Source organism: Salvelinus alpinus, chromosome 20, assembly GCF_045679555.1.
Source record: "Salvelinus alpinus chromosome 20, SLU_Salpinus.1, whole genome shotgun sequence".
Classification (NCBI taxonomy): Eukaryota; Metazoa; Chordata; class Actinopteri; order Salmoniformes; family Salmonidae; genus Salvelinus; species Salvelinus alpinus.
The window spans coordinates 48,971,263-48,988,015 of NC_092105.1; the positions used below are offsets into that span (position 1 = coordinate 48,971,263).

Sequence of the window (16,753 nt, forward strand, 5' to 3'; positions counted from 1 at the left end):
ATCTCAAGTCAAGATTCAGCCCTAAGAAAATATTAAATGAACTGCCTTGGAAAATTCAATCCGACCCATCCTAAACAGCAAATTGTTCACCAGCCAATCAACCATGGCACTGAAGTGTCACATTTGATCTCTATACCTTATATTTCTTTGAAAATGAACAAGAGGGGTTTTAACGCCTCCACCAGAGGTCAATGCCCCCTCTATTTCAACCCTAAAAAATTACGCAGGCTGCTAATACATGTTCACGAATTGGGGGTGGGAACGTTCTGGAGATTTCCACGTGGAGTGAATAAACAACAACAATAAAGCGCTGACAGCTGTCAGTGTATCTAGCTAACATGCTGCTAACATTGTGGATCTACTATAGCTGCATCAACCAAACCAGTGGAGCGTGTAGTGAAGGCGAGTTCCTATTGCATGGCCCGGTACCGCGGGTGGGTGGACATGTTTCCGTGGTTGAAAATGTACGTTTAAACCCCCTATGCACCATCGCTGAAGCAGCCATATAGGCTACGGCGAAAAGCTGTTTGATACAGCTGTCGCAACTCGCGGAGAGGAAGAACTTTGCAGGTGCTTCTGATTAATAAACAATGCCATGCTGGTGGATGGTAACATTCAACTGAATCCCAGCCCTGGAAAGAAATGTAGACTAAAACGTATTAGCGCGTCATCTCATAGAGGAAACACATGCAATTGACACAGAAAATATCGAAGATACCAGTTTGGCTTTCCCACTTCGAGCCCAAATATATCATACTTTGACTAAGAAGATAACTTATTGACTTAAATCATTGTGCAACATCATAGGTAAGCTATTGGCATCATCTTTCAGCTGAAAAAAAGTGAATGAAAAAAAATGAATTTCTGCTCCTGTGGGCCTTTAAAGGGGTTTTAGACACAGAATTGAACTAAAATGCCATATCTTAATTTGATCCAGTTTCACACAGCAGGAAAATAATCCTGCAACAGCAGGATGATCAAAAGAAGATATGGCATCTGTATGTAAGAAGTGAAAGTTACCTTCTCACAGATGTCTTGTAGGGCTGCTGCCAGCACCCGGTAGGCGCACGTCTTCCCACCAAAGGGCTCCCCCACCAGCATAAAGCCATGGCGCACGATCATCATCTCAAAGATCTGCAGGATCTTCTCTGCGAAGAAGTCTGTCACCTGCAGGTTCATCTTATCGCTGTTCTCTTTGATGGCCTCCAGCAGGAGACGATAGTCCGGTTTGGGGAGTTTGACCCCGGGGAACAGATCAGAGGTGATGCCCTGGGAAGATGCACACGTATAGTGGTGGGGTAACAACAGCAAGAACGGGCAAATCTGGTGCAGTCCATGATGAAGTGATGCACTGCAGTACTTAATGCAGCTGGTGGCCACACCAGACTGTTACTTTTGATTTTAACCCCCCCCCCTTTGTTCAGGGATACATTATTCCATTTCTGTTAGTCACATGTCTGTGGAACTTGTTCAGTTTATGTCTCAGTTGTTGAATCTTGTTATGTTCATACAAATATTTACACATGTTAAGTTTGCTGAAAATAAACGCAGTTGACAGTGAGAGGATGTTTATTTTTTTGCTGAGTTTATATTGTCAGGAAGTGACTTTGCAAACTATCTCACCCCAAAGAGCGGTAGATCATGAGCCAGGAACTTGGGCAGGTTGACGTCAATGATGGACCTAAGCAACAGGATGTCTTCGTTTTCATCAGGATACTTCAGCTGTGACACGAGAGAGAGAGAGATAATGGTGTGAAGAGGTAGATACATATTGAGAGAGAGACAAATGTGGGCCTTGTGGGGAAAGATATCATTCAGGAGCCTTTGTGTGCACTGACACGCGCTCTCTTTCAGACGAGGGAGCCTTCAGTGGTATTTGCCGCTTTAGCTCAGGGGCTAAATGCACGCCACTATTTTCCAAAAGTAATTTTGAAAGAGGCGACAGGGTAAAGTCCTGGAGGCGGCAGTGCTGAAATTGATGTAAAAATTACATGAATGCATTGCGGCGCTCCGAAAACAACCCTTAGAGCCTGGGAAAGAATATGTTCTATTTATATGGGGAACCAGGTTCTGGGTTCAGACCTTTATCTTTGAAAGTCAATCTTCCAGGTTCTGTCTTCATTGTACTCTGCTATGTCATTGCGTGTTAGGAACGAACGCCCCAATTTCTCACTGCCATCACAATGTCAAAAGAGACCATTTCAATCTAATGTGGCTACAAAGAGTCATGTTCGACTTCATATTCAACTTCAGACAATGACAACCTGGTTTGAGAGGACAAATTGTCCCATTACTAACAACAAGTGTTATTAATAATGTCCCCTTTTGTCCAATTGATCTAGCAATAAAAAAAACATCACAATCGTGAAAGTGAGAGGAAAGGAGCAAAGGATAAATGTGAGGACATTGTGGGGCCTGTAGGTATGCACATTTTTGTTTTTGCCCTAGCACTACACACCTGATTCCACTTATCAAAGGTTTAATGATGAGTTGATTAGTGGAAGCAGTTGTGTAGTCCTTTGGGTTCACAGGAACAGGATTAAGAAACACTGCCGTAGAGGTGAACATTGTGGGAACTTAGAGGACAGAGGTAAACGCTTATTGTGGGTACACTGTAGGGACCTGAATGACATGGGCAAAGAGTCAATGTGATGACTTGTGACAGGTACCTTCAGGTTCCCGGCGGCGGTCAGCACAGACTTGACGGCCCTCATGCCGTAGTCGTAGTGGTGCTGCATGGACAGCTGTTCTGAGCACAGCCTGTAGGTAGCCACGATCTTCACCGACAGTGGCCGGGCAGTCACAAACCCACAAGAGTAGAGCACAATCTCAGATATCATGGCGTAGTCCGGGACCATCATGGCCACCGTCCTGAAGAGAGCCTATCGAAAGGAAACAACCCACCAAAATTGTGCCTGCTTCCAAAATGATATCTTACTCCGTACATAGTGCATTACAACCCTATGGGCTCTGGTCAAAAGTAGTACACTATGTAGGGAATAGGGTGCCATTTGGGATGTAACATATGTCATGTGTGCCATCATGTGATCCCGTACAACCAGATGGCTCTTGGGTACAGTCACTGAGGCTTGTGCTAATGTGATCTCAGATAATAATACTAATACATTTAGCACAGGTACCTTTAGGTTGTCTGGCAGTTCAGAGCGACCGGCGTATCCTGGGTTCATGGTGATGAACACAGCACAGGAGGGGTTTAGTTTTAGCTCCGTCCCCTCAAACAGCAGCATTTCAGCATGGGAAGTAATACCTGAGAGAGAAAATGTAGGTATTGTAATGTATGATAAAAGTGCCTGCTAAAAGGCATATATCATTATTATTATATTACAGAGACCGGGACTACATTTGACCAGTGCCATTGACTGACCATGCTAGCGACAAGTAAGAACATGTGGCCAAATGCGCTATAGTTGAAGTACTAACAGTTGAACTATACACCTAAACACCTCTTTGTATGGTGTGAGAATGTGTATTATGGCGTCTCACACACACACAACTCTCTGTATGTTGAGAATCTGTCTTTAAATGGACGCTCACACAGCTCTCTGTATGGTGTGAGAATGTGTAAATTATGGGGAATTTCTCTCACACACACTATGGGACTCTCTAACACACACCTCTCTGTATGGTGAGAATCTGCTGGGCTACCACTGATAGAACCTCCAGGTCAATGCGGTTGAACTCGTCGAAGCAGGCCCAGGCTCCACAGGACAGCAAACCCTGCCAAGCAACAAGAGATATGACAAGAGAAGCATGCACATACACCTCAAATAGAGAATTACATTTGAAATTAGTAAGTAAAATTACATTATTTTAGTAGAAACTCATTTATGCACATCTAGGAAATGTATACTAAACACATGTCAATCAGGATTTAGACAGGGACATAGTACCATCTCAGCTGCACCCCTTAGTCAATGTTATTGTATGCTCTCTAGATAAAAAGCAACGTTTAAAGATCTAAAGCCTTTGATACTTTGGATCATTCACTGTTGTTGCCTAGGTTGTCCTCTGTCGGACTTGATCAAAATGCCTGCAACTGGTTCAATAATGACCTAACTGATAGGTCACAAAAGGAGTACCTCAGGGGTCTATTCTAGGGCCAGTACTCCTCACATTGTATATTAACGATATTGGTTCCTTAGTGAAGAACTGTATACTTTTATGTTGATGACACTGTGCTGATCTACAAACTGCTTTTAAATGTCATACAAAACTCACTTATTGACCTTAAACGGGTACTGAATGCAGCTAAAACTAAATATATGTTTTTTTATAGAGCCCACAGCATTGGCATCACAGACGTGCATATTTGCACTTTGAATGGAGCACAAATTAAGTGAGTCCCCTCATATAAATACCTTGGCATTTGTAATTTAAAGGAGTTATATGTCAAATGAAGCCCCCTTGTGGAAACTAGGCAATTTGCAACACCACAGCCTGAATTCAAACAACTGTCCCCCCTTCCCTCCTTAAGTTTAGTGTTTGAGTCTTTTGCTTTTGGTTTTGTCCACCAGCTTCAAATTGAAACAGCTGAAACAGACACATACACACAGCGTAACTTGGACCACTTGCGGTTGCCAAGGCTTCGTTGTGATATCCATCTTGCTGCCACACAAGTTCTTTAGGAGGTTCAGTAGTAGCCTATGTCTTAGTACCCATCATGGACAACAGGAGAGCACTCAACCTTGGGAACGTTAGCTATCAGTTACATTTTTCCCCAAAAAGGGACAATCAGCTTTTCTGGATGAAAATCCTTAACTCAAGGCTAAAAGTCTCAATGTGCATGCCACCCAAAACACAATATCTGTATTGTACTGCATGGCTCCAGCAGTGTTGTTAGAACAATGTGTCAAGTGTGGATATTAAGAATTTGTCAGTCCATATTCGTGTGGGCAGAGAAGTGTTGAGTAAAGGATGAGTTAAAACTTGAATTAAATTAAAGCGGAATAACCCAAAGGACCCTCTTAAAAATCTAAGCTCTTATACAAGTGGCCTGAATCACAATGACCTGCATTGGGGGCCACACCATGGGGGTCCTCTTTTGGGTAAAAAAAAAAAGGTATACAATTCTGTTAAGCAGTTATTATAAAATGTTATCATCATATTTGAGTAAATAACTGCCTCACGGAATGCCTATAAAGCCCGGTACAGATCTAACAGCCGAGACAAGATGGTTTTATGAAGTTTGCTTGATCTAAACGATGTAGTTTCAGAACGTCTTATGTCAGCTGCTGGAGTTTCCAAGATGCAACATGTCAAAAGAGACAGATTTGTTTAGCCAATCAAAGAACAGTGTGCTGATGTTCTGTATTTAGCCAAGCAGCTAGCTAGCTAGCCGATACACATGTGCCCTGTTTGTGGTGCATGTATGTCATGATACTGGTTTGCTACAACACTTGCTACAACAAGTGGCAACTTTGTAACAAAGTTTTATCACATCATTCCAAAGTGTCACTGTTACCATGGAAACGGTCTCAGCCCTGCATCTCATTTTTTTTGATCTGAATGACCCCTCTTCAATCAGCTGGTCTACAATACAACATTTTAAAACTGGAACGTTTTTCGTTTATCATAACTTAAAAACTGTATTCATGAGCATAGGCCATTCATCAATAGAGCCATGCCAACTAGAAGCTGAGCCCTACAGTAAGAGTGGGTGTGAGGGATCTTAGCCTGGTTAAACATGACTGAACGCTGCACACACCATTGTTGCTGCACACACCATTGTTTCACTTCACTTATCAATGGTGAGTGTCTGGTTCACTCAGGTTTAGTCAGGTTTTACCACGCAAGAGGGATATGCCCACCTTGAAGAACTTGCCCAGGGCGATGTAATCCAAGCCGTCGGAGCAGTTGAAGACAACACATTGCTTGGCCACAGCCTTGGCCAGATCCTTGGTGGTCTCCGTCTTCCCTGTACCTGCGGGGCCCTCAGGGGCCCCTCCCAAGTATAAGTGCAGGGCCCCAAACAGTGTTCTGTAGGAGAAGCGGCAGACCTGTTTTCAAATGCTATTTGAAATCATTTCAAATACTTTATCTATGCATGATTGTGCTTGCCTGGCACAATGGAACCAATAGAATAGTCACAAGGAGTGCAAACCCCGCACACTTGGCACTCTAATCCTTCTAGACCAAGTCGCATGAAAGATTTCATATAGTATTTGAACACAGGTCTGATTTGAGTGCATTGCGTTACAGTCACAGCACATCAGCATGTTGAGGGTCCTGACTTGCCAACGAGTGCGGTGAGTATTAGTGGTCCTTACCTGTAGCAGCGGTCAGTAAGTGGAGTGATGACCAGGCGTGGTGTGTTCCCCAGATACTCGTAACCATAAGCAAGGCCGGCGTTGATCATCTTAGTCTGGAGACGGTCCTCCTGTATATACAGAGGTCAAGTCAACACAAACCTGGTCAGTTAGTACCTAATGGAGCCAAAAGGTAAAATACATAGACACAAACAAAACATGCATGCATGCACACATACACACACACGCATACACTTACCACCCAGTAGTAGCGTAGCTGACTGAGCCACTCAAAGTCAGTCTCGTCCCTGATGCCTTTCTGGACCAGTGTGGCTAGCACATCTCGGGCGTGGACGTCCTGTACCACCAGAGCACCCAGGGTGACCCGGTTCTGTTTGGACAGCTTCCCGCGCACCAGCATCACAATGTCATCGATCTGACTGTTGTTCTGCTGCAGGTAGACATCCAGGGCCTGCAAAACAAAAAGGGAGACATCACTGGTTTGACAGGGAAATATATGTCAATCATAGGGTCGTATGCAAAGGCATACACCCCATGCACTCTCAGTAACTTGTGCGGGCTTTTACACGCACGCATGCACGCACACAAACACACACACACACACACACACACACACACACACACACACACACACACACACACACACCAGGTTTTTCTTAACATGGTCCAGTGCTCGTCAAGTGGTTCTTCCTCAGTTAGGTGTGAGATAGCAATTAATCTGTTCTGTAGCATGACAGCAGCCTATATTCCTATATTTCTGTATTTATTTGACAGTGATAATGCACATCAATAAGATGTGCCAGATTAAGTCAGCTGGCTAGTTTTCATCTGTAGATATTATATGATATAAGGTAAACTCTTTCCAATGTAGTTTGGCCTTGTACCTTCTGCCCTGAGACGATGGCCGCGTGAATGTCTTTGGTCCAGTACACCTGGGAAACACACAGCACCGTCTGGCCGGGCCAGGTACGCACCCAGTTGATCCTCAGGTCCTTGGGGTATGCTTCAATGGCCTCCCCAATCACCTGGGGCACACAACCATTGGATTTGAAAATAATGATCAAAACAACACTGTAATTAGGAGAGAATGTGTATTTTATTTAACCTTTATTTAACTAGGCAAGTCAGTTAAGAACAAATTCTTATTTTCAATGACGGCCTAGGAACAGTGTGTTAACTGCCTTGTTCAGGGGCAGCTCGGGAATTTGATCTTGCAACCTTTCGGTTACTAGTCCAACACTCTAACCACTAGGCTACCTGCCGCCCCTCGTAATACCACAAGTAAGGCCTATCAAAGTAGATTTTCTGTTTAACGGATGCTCTGCACAACATTTCTCAAAAATAAAATAAATACATTTTAACGATTCATATGAATCGATTCTTTAAAACAATAATTATTTTGATGAAACAAACAATTCACTTTGCCATTCTAGTATCTGGAATTCGGGTCAATCACAGTGAATTAAATGATATGAATCAAAATAATCATTTGTGAATCGCAGTAATTTTTGAAAAAAATATTGGCTGTAGCCTTCCTTTTGGATTATGTGGCTGCAAAACTTGTTTTGTAGATACTTCAAGTTGATATGGGCATTACATTTATTGGACAACTCAAAAGATGCTAGTCTGCCTGCAGAGTAACCACCTCTAAGTTAATACAAACATGACTAAACTGGAAATGGTACGTTTCCTTAAGACAATATGTGTGCTTGCTTCAGCTGTCTAAAAAGATGTGTATGGTAGCGTGGGATGTGTTAAATGTAGAATTCAAGCTGAATAGAAGCGGAAGCAGTTTGTTATAGTAAGAATAGGTCATCAATTATACAAATTGGCAGAACTATGCATCTGAAAAATTAACTGTGCCTAAAACTCACCCGGGACAGGCTTTCAATGGTGCTATCCAACCTCTGACACCAATGTAGTTAATTAGGGGGGTGCCCTGACTAGGACTCAACTGTGGTCCCTGTGACTGTCATTACAATACTATTATACCAAAAGGCTAAAATCTGTTGGTAAGGTCCATTAGATGTTGTACTAAGGTTGTTTAGTATTTTTCAGTGTAAAAATTGTATTTAAAAAAATTGTGTTTCATTTGTATTCTCTCGCTCGCCTCACTTTTCCAAAAATGTAATCCATTAAAGAGTAAATGAAGTTTGTATGGCCTAAGTAAGAAGCCTATATCCCGTTTCTGTAGTGTGAGGCAAATTTTATGTCCAAGTACAACCTCAGGAGAGGATCCTATCACAGGGCCTTACGCCCAATCTATCTCCTTAATGCTGAGTACCAAGAAGAGACGCATCGGGTCCTACTTTTTACAATCTTTGGTATGACTCAGCCTGGGATCGAACTCCCAACCTTCCAATCTCAGGGCGGACACTAACCACAAGGCCACTGAGTTGGTTATATAGCCATGAGTACCCTGTTGTGAAAAATATTTCTCACCTTATTTTCTTTTTACAAAAAATTGGGAGAAAATTGTTTTTGAAAAAAAAGTATCTTCAAATAATTTGCACCAAAATCTACTGTATTCACATAGAGCTGAATCCTTAGTAGGCAAAAATAGTTACATTTTCAGGTTTAATTTGATCTAGAGTAATTCCCCAAGTACTTTTTATTTCTAATAATTTCTGAAGGCTTAAGAAAATTCTGTCTCCGTAGAGTCCATCTAGTCCAACTGATTGCCTAGCCAGTCCATGGTACAGTGTATTGTGGGTGTTGATGACACTGTACATTATCTCTCAAAATACTGGTCCAGGGTCAGATATTAAATTTAGCTAATAAATCCTATTTTTAAGCAGACCTTAGACACTGATATCAGATCTGTTGTTAGAAGATCAATGGAGTTGCCATAAGTACTGGTACTGTACCTTATGCAGGGAGCTGATCATACCCATCTCTAGCTCTAGGAGCCATTTCTCCACCTGGCCGCGGGCCTTGGAGGTGGAGATGATATCTAGGAGCTCCACCACCTCTCCCTCGCTGCTCTTCATGTGGGTAATGTCCAGCACGTCTGTGAACACCACGTCGTTGATGCCCTCGAAACACTTCTTCAGATGAGGCTGAACCCTAAAGAAAGAAAGGGGACAATCATGGATAGCATTTATGCAGCGTTTTTCACTGGGATGTATGTGGGTAACTCTTCTCACATTACAAGCACACATTTGTAACACCCTTTAGGGACACAAAGTAGTAAAAAAATATGGGCCTAGTTCACCCCAAAAACAAAGTTTGTCAGGAGCACATACAGTGCATTTGGAAAGTATTCAGACCCCTTGACTTTATCTACATTCTGTTACGTTACAGCCTTATTCTAAAATGGATTAAATAAATGTGTTTCCTCATCAATCTACACACAATAGCCCATAATGACAAAGTGAAAACAAATGTATTAAAAATTAAACACAGAAATATCTTATTTACATAAGTATTCAGACCCTTTGCTAAGAGACTCGAAATTGAGTTCAGGTGCATCCTGTTTCCATTGATCATCCTTGAAATGTTTCTACAACTTGGAGTCCACCTGTGGTAAATTCAATTGATTAGACATGATTTGGAAAAGCACACTCCTGTCTATATAAGGTTCCACAGTTAATAGTGCATGTCAGAGCAAAAACCAAGCCATGATGTCGAAGGAATTGTCCGTAGATCTCCGAGACAGGATTGTGTCGAGGCACAGATCTGGGGAAGGGTACCAAAAAGTTGTGTGCAGCATTGAAGGTCCCCAAGAACACAGTGGCCTCCATCATTCTCAAATTGAAGAAGTTTGGAACCACCACGACTCTTCCTAGAGCTGGCCGCCCGGCCCAACTGAGCAATCGGGGGAGAAGGGCCTTGTTCAGGGAGGTGACCATAAACCTGACGGTCAGTCTGACAGATCACCAGAGTTCCTCTGTGGAGATGGGAGAACCTTCCAGAAGGACAACCATCTCTGCAGCACTCAACCAATCAGAACTTTATGGTAGAGTGGCCAGACGGAAACCACTTCTCAGTAAAAGGCACATGACAGCCCGCTTGGAGTTTGCCCAAAGGCACCTAAAAGACTCTCAGACCATGAGAAACTACATTCTCTGGTCTGATGAAACCAAGATTGAACTCTTTGGCCTGAATGTCAAACGTCATGTCTGGAGGAAACCTGGCACCATCCCTACGGTGAGGCATGGTGGTGGCAGCAACATACTGTGGTATGTTTTTCAGCGGAAGGGACTGGAAGACTAATTAGGATCGAGGGAAAGATGAACGGAGAAAAGTACAGAGAGATCCTTGACAAGAACTTGCTCTAGAGTGCTTATAGGACCTCAGACTGGGGCGAAGGTTCATCTACCAACAGGGCAACGATCCAACATCTTGAGAGACCTGAAAATAGCTGTGCAGCGACGCTCTCCATCCAACCTGACAGAGCTTGAGAGGATCTGCAGAGAAGAATGGGAGAAACTCCCCAAATACAGGTGTGCCAAGCTTGTAGCTTCATACCCAAGAAGACTCAAGGCTGTAATCACTGCCAAAGGTGCTTCAACAAAGTATTGAGTAAAGGGTCTGAATACAAATATGTAAATGTGATATCAGTTTTTTATTTGTAATAAATTAGCAAAAATGTCTAAACCACCTCTTTTTGCTTTGTTATTATGGGGTATTGTGTGTAAATTGATGAGGGGAAAAAACAATTAAATCTATTTTAGAATAAGACTGTAATGTAACAAAATGTGGGACAAGTCAAGGGGTCTGAATACTTCCCGAATGCACTGTAGACCTACAACCGGACGCACAACACATATTGCATGGAACATGAACAGTTTGACTTCAGACCACTTTTTATGTATCAAAAATGCCAAACATGTTTGTTTGATGTTGATTGGATAGGATAGATACCGTGGAAAGATAGAGGAGAGAGTGTGCTGAAATAGCAGTGGGATGTAAACAAACCCATGCAGCGGTATATGTTTTTTGGACACAGCAGCTTACACTGCTCGATCATCCTAGGCCACAAAACTAACAAACTTTAGATTTTAGGATTAATCATACCCTTAATAGAAGGCATAATCCAAATGTAAGCAGGTCGCCTATTTATCTTGGCCCTCCTGGGTGGCAAAGTCCTTGCTTTCCATGCATCACTTCCCACAATTAGATGTCCTTCCCTATCTGTATAACACTGCCACAGTTGGAGCATCTCGTTTATGCCTACTGCTTGTGATTATTATATTGCATGCAAGGGTTTGCCTGGAAAATCAACAAAACGTTTGTTATTCACACCGCACGCAAACTATTGCATCTGTCCTAATCCTGATGATAATCAGCTATTGATTGTCCTCTAACCACCAGTCGGGGAACACAAAAGAGACTAATCAAATCTCACATACGACACATGGACCACGCCTAATCATTTTGTTGTGCTTTCTGTGACAAATTACTTTGCAATACATTATTTTGTGTTGGATTGAAGTCTAACACACAAAAAAAAGAAAAAAAGCAGTTCTTAAAAAAAGGACAGTCGTTAATTAAAAAAATACTCATGAATCATAAAGGAACCAAGCAGCGTTGGAGAAAATGTGTGGCTGCATGAAATGGTTGTGTGGGTTGACTGGGTTGGTCTTGCCAAACTTCGATACAGAAAGAACTGCGGTAAAGCACTACAGATGGGAGAATGGCACATCCTTGCTCAAAAGGGCATTAAGACGGCACACTAGGTCCTATTCAGCCTCGCAACAGATTCATCGCCTTGTCAAAATCAAACTACCGTAGGTGTTTGGAAAATTCTGTCTTTTCAGAAAAGTCAGTGACTGCACGAGGCGACATGAGGCTAATGAAATTCATGGCAGTAGTGGATGAGAAGGGGAAAAAAGAAACAGAAGAGTAAAGGGCTGAGCCTCCTTTGTCTGAAATCACATTCATTATAAACCACATACCTTTGGTGAAATAAGACATGGCATGCTTATCAGCCTTTCGCCTACTCAGGGAGCCACAGTGGAGTAAGTAGGGCAGAGTGTCGTGAGGAGAAGACATTATAGAATTAAATTCCCACAGTAAGTACAGGATTTTCGTTTTCGAAGCCTCAACTTTTTCTCTTCTTCTCCTTATTCCCATCTCTTTTGAGCCGTCTTGATGAGGTGGTTCGGAGAATTCCTTTATTGCTGAATGAAGTGTATGTAGTGGCCAAGTTTGTGTGTTCTGTTCATATTATACTTTGGGAGGTTATTCTCTGAACAGGAGTTGTGAAAAACACCTGAAATGTAAATATGCCCATATACCTCACTACGGAAGGAACTCAAATGCCATCACTACTTTAACGCCTCTGTATGACCAACCGCTACAATGCATCTATCTATTGTATAAATAACCCTAATATCTGATACACATTAAGAGAGATGGCACCGTACTGTATGTCTGCCGTCTTGCGTGCTCCAACTCGACTTTGCTATTTTGTGATTATTTTGGCATTTATCTTTACTTTCTTTGCTCGAAATGTGTCTGCTATTATTTCCTATGATTAACAAAAACTTTTGAACATCGGCAGTTAATAAACGAAATTCCGGCATCAACTTCGATTCATCTGCCTGGGCTCTTTGTGTACCTCTGAACCAATCTTCGGCTACAAAAGAGGAAGCGCAGTCTAAAAAAAAGGCAGGAGAGTGAGCGGGGGTCCTGGTAAAACTAAGGCGAGGAGAAAACCGGCCACCACTTCCCTCAAAGAGACTCTTGTAATTGCAATATCCTATTTTTCTGAAACATGGCTTTCTGACAAGATACCCCCGATGGCTAGGGTGTAACGGTTCAGTAGGTATTGCGGTTTTGGGGTCATGGCATGGTTCGGTTTCAGTTCAGCGGGAAACTGAAATGCCAACAGTTACTGTAGTTCATTTTTGTTTAAGAAAATATAAAGTGTTGTTATTCTTCAGAAAGTATTCATACTCCTTGACTTGCTGCACATTTTGTTGTGTTACAGCCTGAATTTGAAATTGATTAAATTTATATTTTGTGTCATTGGACTACACAAAGTACCCCATAATGTCAAAGTGGAAATATGTTTTTTAAAATGTTTACAACTTCATTAATAATGAAAAGCTGACATGTCTTGAATCAATAAGTATTCACCACTTTGTTATGGCAACACTAAAGTTCAAGAGTAAAAATGTACTTAACAAGTCACTTAAGTTGCATGAACTCACTCTTTGTGCAATATGTGTGTTTAACATGATTTTATAATGACTACCTCATCTTTGTACCCCACACATACAATTATCTGTAAGCTCCCTCAGTCGAGCAGTGAATTTCAAACACAGATTCAACTACAAAGACCAGGGAGGTTTTCCAATGCCTCGCAAAGAAGGGCACCGATTGGTAGATTGGTAAAAACAAAAACAAAAAGTAGACAATAATTATCCCTTTGAGCATGGTGAAGTTATTAATTACACTTTGGATGGTGTATCAATACACCCAGTCACTACAAAGATACAGGTGTCCTTCCTAACTTAGTTGCAGGCAAAATCCTAGAGGAAAACCTGGTTCAGTCTGCTTTCCAAAAGACACTGGGAGACAAATTCACTTTTCAGCAGGACAATAACCTAAAACACAAGGCCAAATATACACTGGACTTGCTTACCAATGCGACATTGATTGTTCCTGAGTGGCCTAGTTACAGTTCTGACTTAAATCGACTTTAAAATCTATGGCATGACTGGAAAATGGCTGTGTTGCAATGATCAACAACCAACTTGACAGAGCTTGAACAATTTAAAAAATAATAAAGTGCAAATATTGTACAATCCAGGTGTGCAAAGCTCTTAGAGACTTACGCAGAAAGACTCAACGCTGTAATCGCTGTGAACGGTGATTCTAACATGTATTGACTCAGGGATGTGAATACTTATGTAAATTAGATATTTCTGTACTTCATTTTCAACAAATTGCAACAATGTCTCAAAACATGATTTCACTTTGTCATTATGGGGTGTGTAGATGGGTGATACATTTGTTTTATACATTTTGAATTCAGGCTGTAAAACACAACAAAATGTGGAATAAGCTAAGGAGTATGAATACTTTCTGAAGGCACTGAGTAATTTTAGGGCTGTGCGATATAGCCAAAATATCATATAATTTATTTTTATTTTTAATGTTGACAGTATTTGACTGTATTTTATGTTTTGTGGTATCAAAGAAAAATAATTGTCAGTATTTTAATCAATTTCTGCATTTTCTGTACTCCTTTGAGATGATTTCCCCACTGCCATGTTGGGCTGTACGATATTGGCAAAACATTGAGGCCATATTGAGACCTCAACCCCATCGAACACCTTTGGGATGCATTGAAACACCGACTGTGAGCCATGCCTAATCGCCCAACATCAGTGCCCAGTCTCACCAATCTTTTTGTTCCAACATCTAGTGGAAAGCCTTCCCAGAAGAGTAGAGGCTGTTATAGCAGCAAAGGGGGGTCCAACTCCATATTAATGCCCATGATTTTGGAATGAGCAAAAAAATATACCAAACATGCAACAATTTCTAAGATTTTACTGAGTTACAGTTCATATAAGGAAATCTGTCAAATGAAATCAATTCATTAGGCCCTAATCTATGGATTTCACATGACAGGGAATACAGATGTTTCTATTGGTCACAGAAACCTTTAAAAAAAACGGTAGGGGCGTAGATCAGAAAACCATTCAGTATCGGTTCTGACCGCCTCCTTCGCATAGAGTTGATCAGGCTGTTGATTGTGGCCTGTGGAATGTTGTCCCACTCCTCTTCAATGGCTGTGTGAAGTTCCTGGATATTGGCGTGTCTGGAACACGGTGTCATACACGTCGATCCAAAGCATCCCAAACATAATCAATGGTTGACATGTCTTGTGAGTATGCAGGCCATAAAAGAACCTGGGACATTTTCAGCTTCCAGGAATTGTGTACAGATCCGTGCGACATGGGGTCGTGCATTACCATGCAAACATGTGATGGCGTGGATGAATGGCACAACAATGGATCTCAGGATCTCGTCACAGTATCTCTGTGCATTCAAATTGCCATAGATAAAATGCAATTGTGTTCGTTGTACATAGCTTATGCTTGCCCATATCATCACCCCACCTTCACCATGTGGCACTCTGTTCACAATAGGGCTGGGCGATATGGCCAAAATGTCATATCATGGTATTTTTCTAATTTATGACGGTATTTGGTGGTATTTTATGTTTTTGATTAATAAAAGTTCTACATTTTCTTTATGAGTAGTGCGTGACCCTAGGGTGGCAACACATATATTCAAATTTATTTAAATGGCTCTTTCACCATTCGGATTGTTTTATACTGTTCAATTCAACTTCAACCTAAAATAATTTCCTGCATTTCCACCAATTTCTGCATTTCTTGCACTCATTTGAGATAATTTCCACACTGCCACGATATGGGCAAAAATACTAGGCCTTATTTTTAACCAAATGTTGCAATTGTGATTTAGATCAAAACACTTGGGTGAACGTTTGGAATCATGGAAATAGAATGTTTATTATAATTATATAGTTAGAATATAAATAATAGTGGGCACTTTGAATACAGTGTTGTTGGACATGACAACGAATTAAAATGCCATGGACGAGTTGTGACAGGTTAGGAACCAAAGTGATATTCCGTGTTTCCTAGGGGACTCTTTAATCTTTAGCTACATTACAACTTTATTCATATAGCCAACATATTCATGCTTCGCCTGTTCCTCTTTGATTTAGAAGATACTGTTGCACAAACAACATGCTGATTTAGGCCTCAGTACCTTTAGCTAGCTAACTAGCGATTAGCAGTAGGGGCTAACACAAGTTAGCTTAACTTGCAAATAAAATACAAACTAGCTGTTTGCAGATGTAAGAAACACAAACTAAAATTGTAATTATAGAACGCTTGTGGATTTACATTAATATCAAAGTGGAAACAACATCGTTGTCATCAACATTGTTGCATGTGCTGCATTGACCATGCAGACTGAACGAAAGTGTCTCGTGGTCAAGCAACAACAAATGCGCTCCTTGTGTGACTGGGGGTGGGACTAGGTCTGTGTGGAAAGCAGCATGGAGAGAAAGCGGAGCGGGATGACTCAAATAGCGGAGTAAACTATAAAATGGACGTTACACACGGCGTATCACATTTAACAAACCAAACAATCAAATACCGTTATAGAAGGTAAAGTAAAAACCCAAACCGGTATGTGCATCAATACCAGTATATAGTAAAATACAGTATACCGCCCAGCCCTAGTTCACAACGTTGACATCAGCAAACCGCTTGCCCACACGACGCCAAACAACCCATCTGCCCGGTCCAGTTGAAACCGGGATTAATCCGTGAAGAGCACACTTCTCCAGCGTGCCAGTGGCTGTCAGATGTGAGCATTTGCCCACTGAAGTCGGTTACGTGGAAAAAATCTTAGGTTGTGCAAACCCACAGTTTCATCAGCTATCTGGGTGGCTGGTCTCAGACTTTCCCACA

General features: G+C 41.7%; 1 protein-coding gene across 1 annotated transcript in view; it reads right to left on the reverse strand.

Annotated features, from left to right (window-relative positions):
• The window catches only part of dnah7 (dynein, axonemal, heavy chain 7), a 200,263-nt gene that overhangs the window by 123,862 nt on the left and 59,648 nt on the right, over positions 1–16,753 (reverse strand). Inside the window, exons 21-30 of the mRNA XM_071356079.1 lie at positions 9,155–9,353; positions 7,172–7,312; positions 6,526–6,738; positions 6,288–6,397; positions 5,829–5,997; positions 3,636–3,738; positions 3,141–3,268; positions 2,670–2,882; positions 1,624–1,722; positions 1,021–1,269 (exon numbers count right to left, since the gene is read on the reverse strand). Of these exons, the coding sequence (XP_071212180.1) occupies positions 1,021–1,269; positions 1,624–1,722; positions 2,670–2,882; positions 3,141–3,268; positions 3,636–3,738; positions 5,829–5,997; positions 6,288–6,397; positions 6,526–6,738; positions 7,172–7,312; positions 9,155–9,353 (1,624 nt within the window). The remainder of the gene's footprint in view (positions 1–1,020; positions 1,270–1,623; positions 1,723–2,669; positions 2,883–3,140; positions 3,269–3,635; positions 3,739–5,828; positions 5,998–6,287; positions 6,398–6,525; positions 6,739–7,171; positions 7,313–9,154; positions 9,354–16,753) is intronic.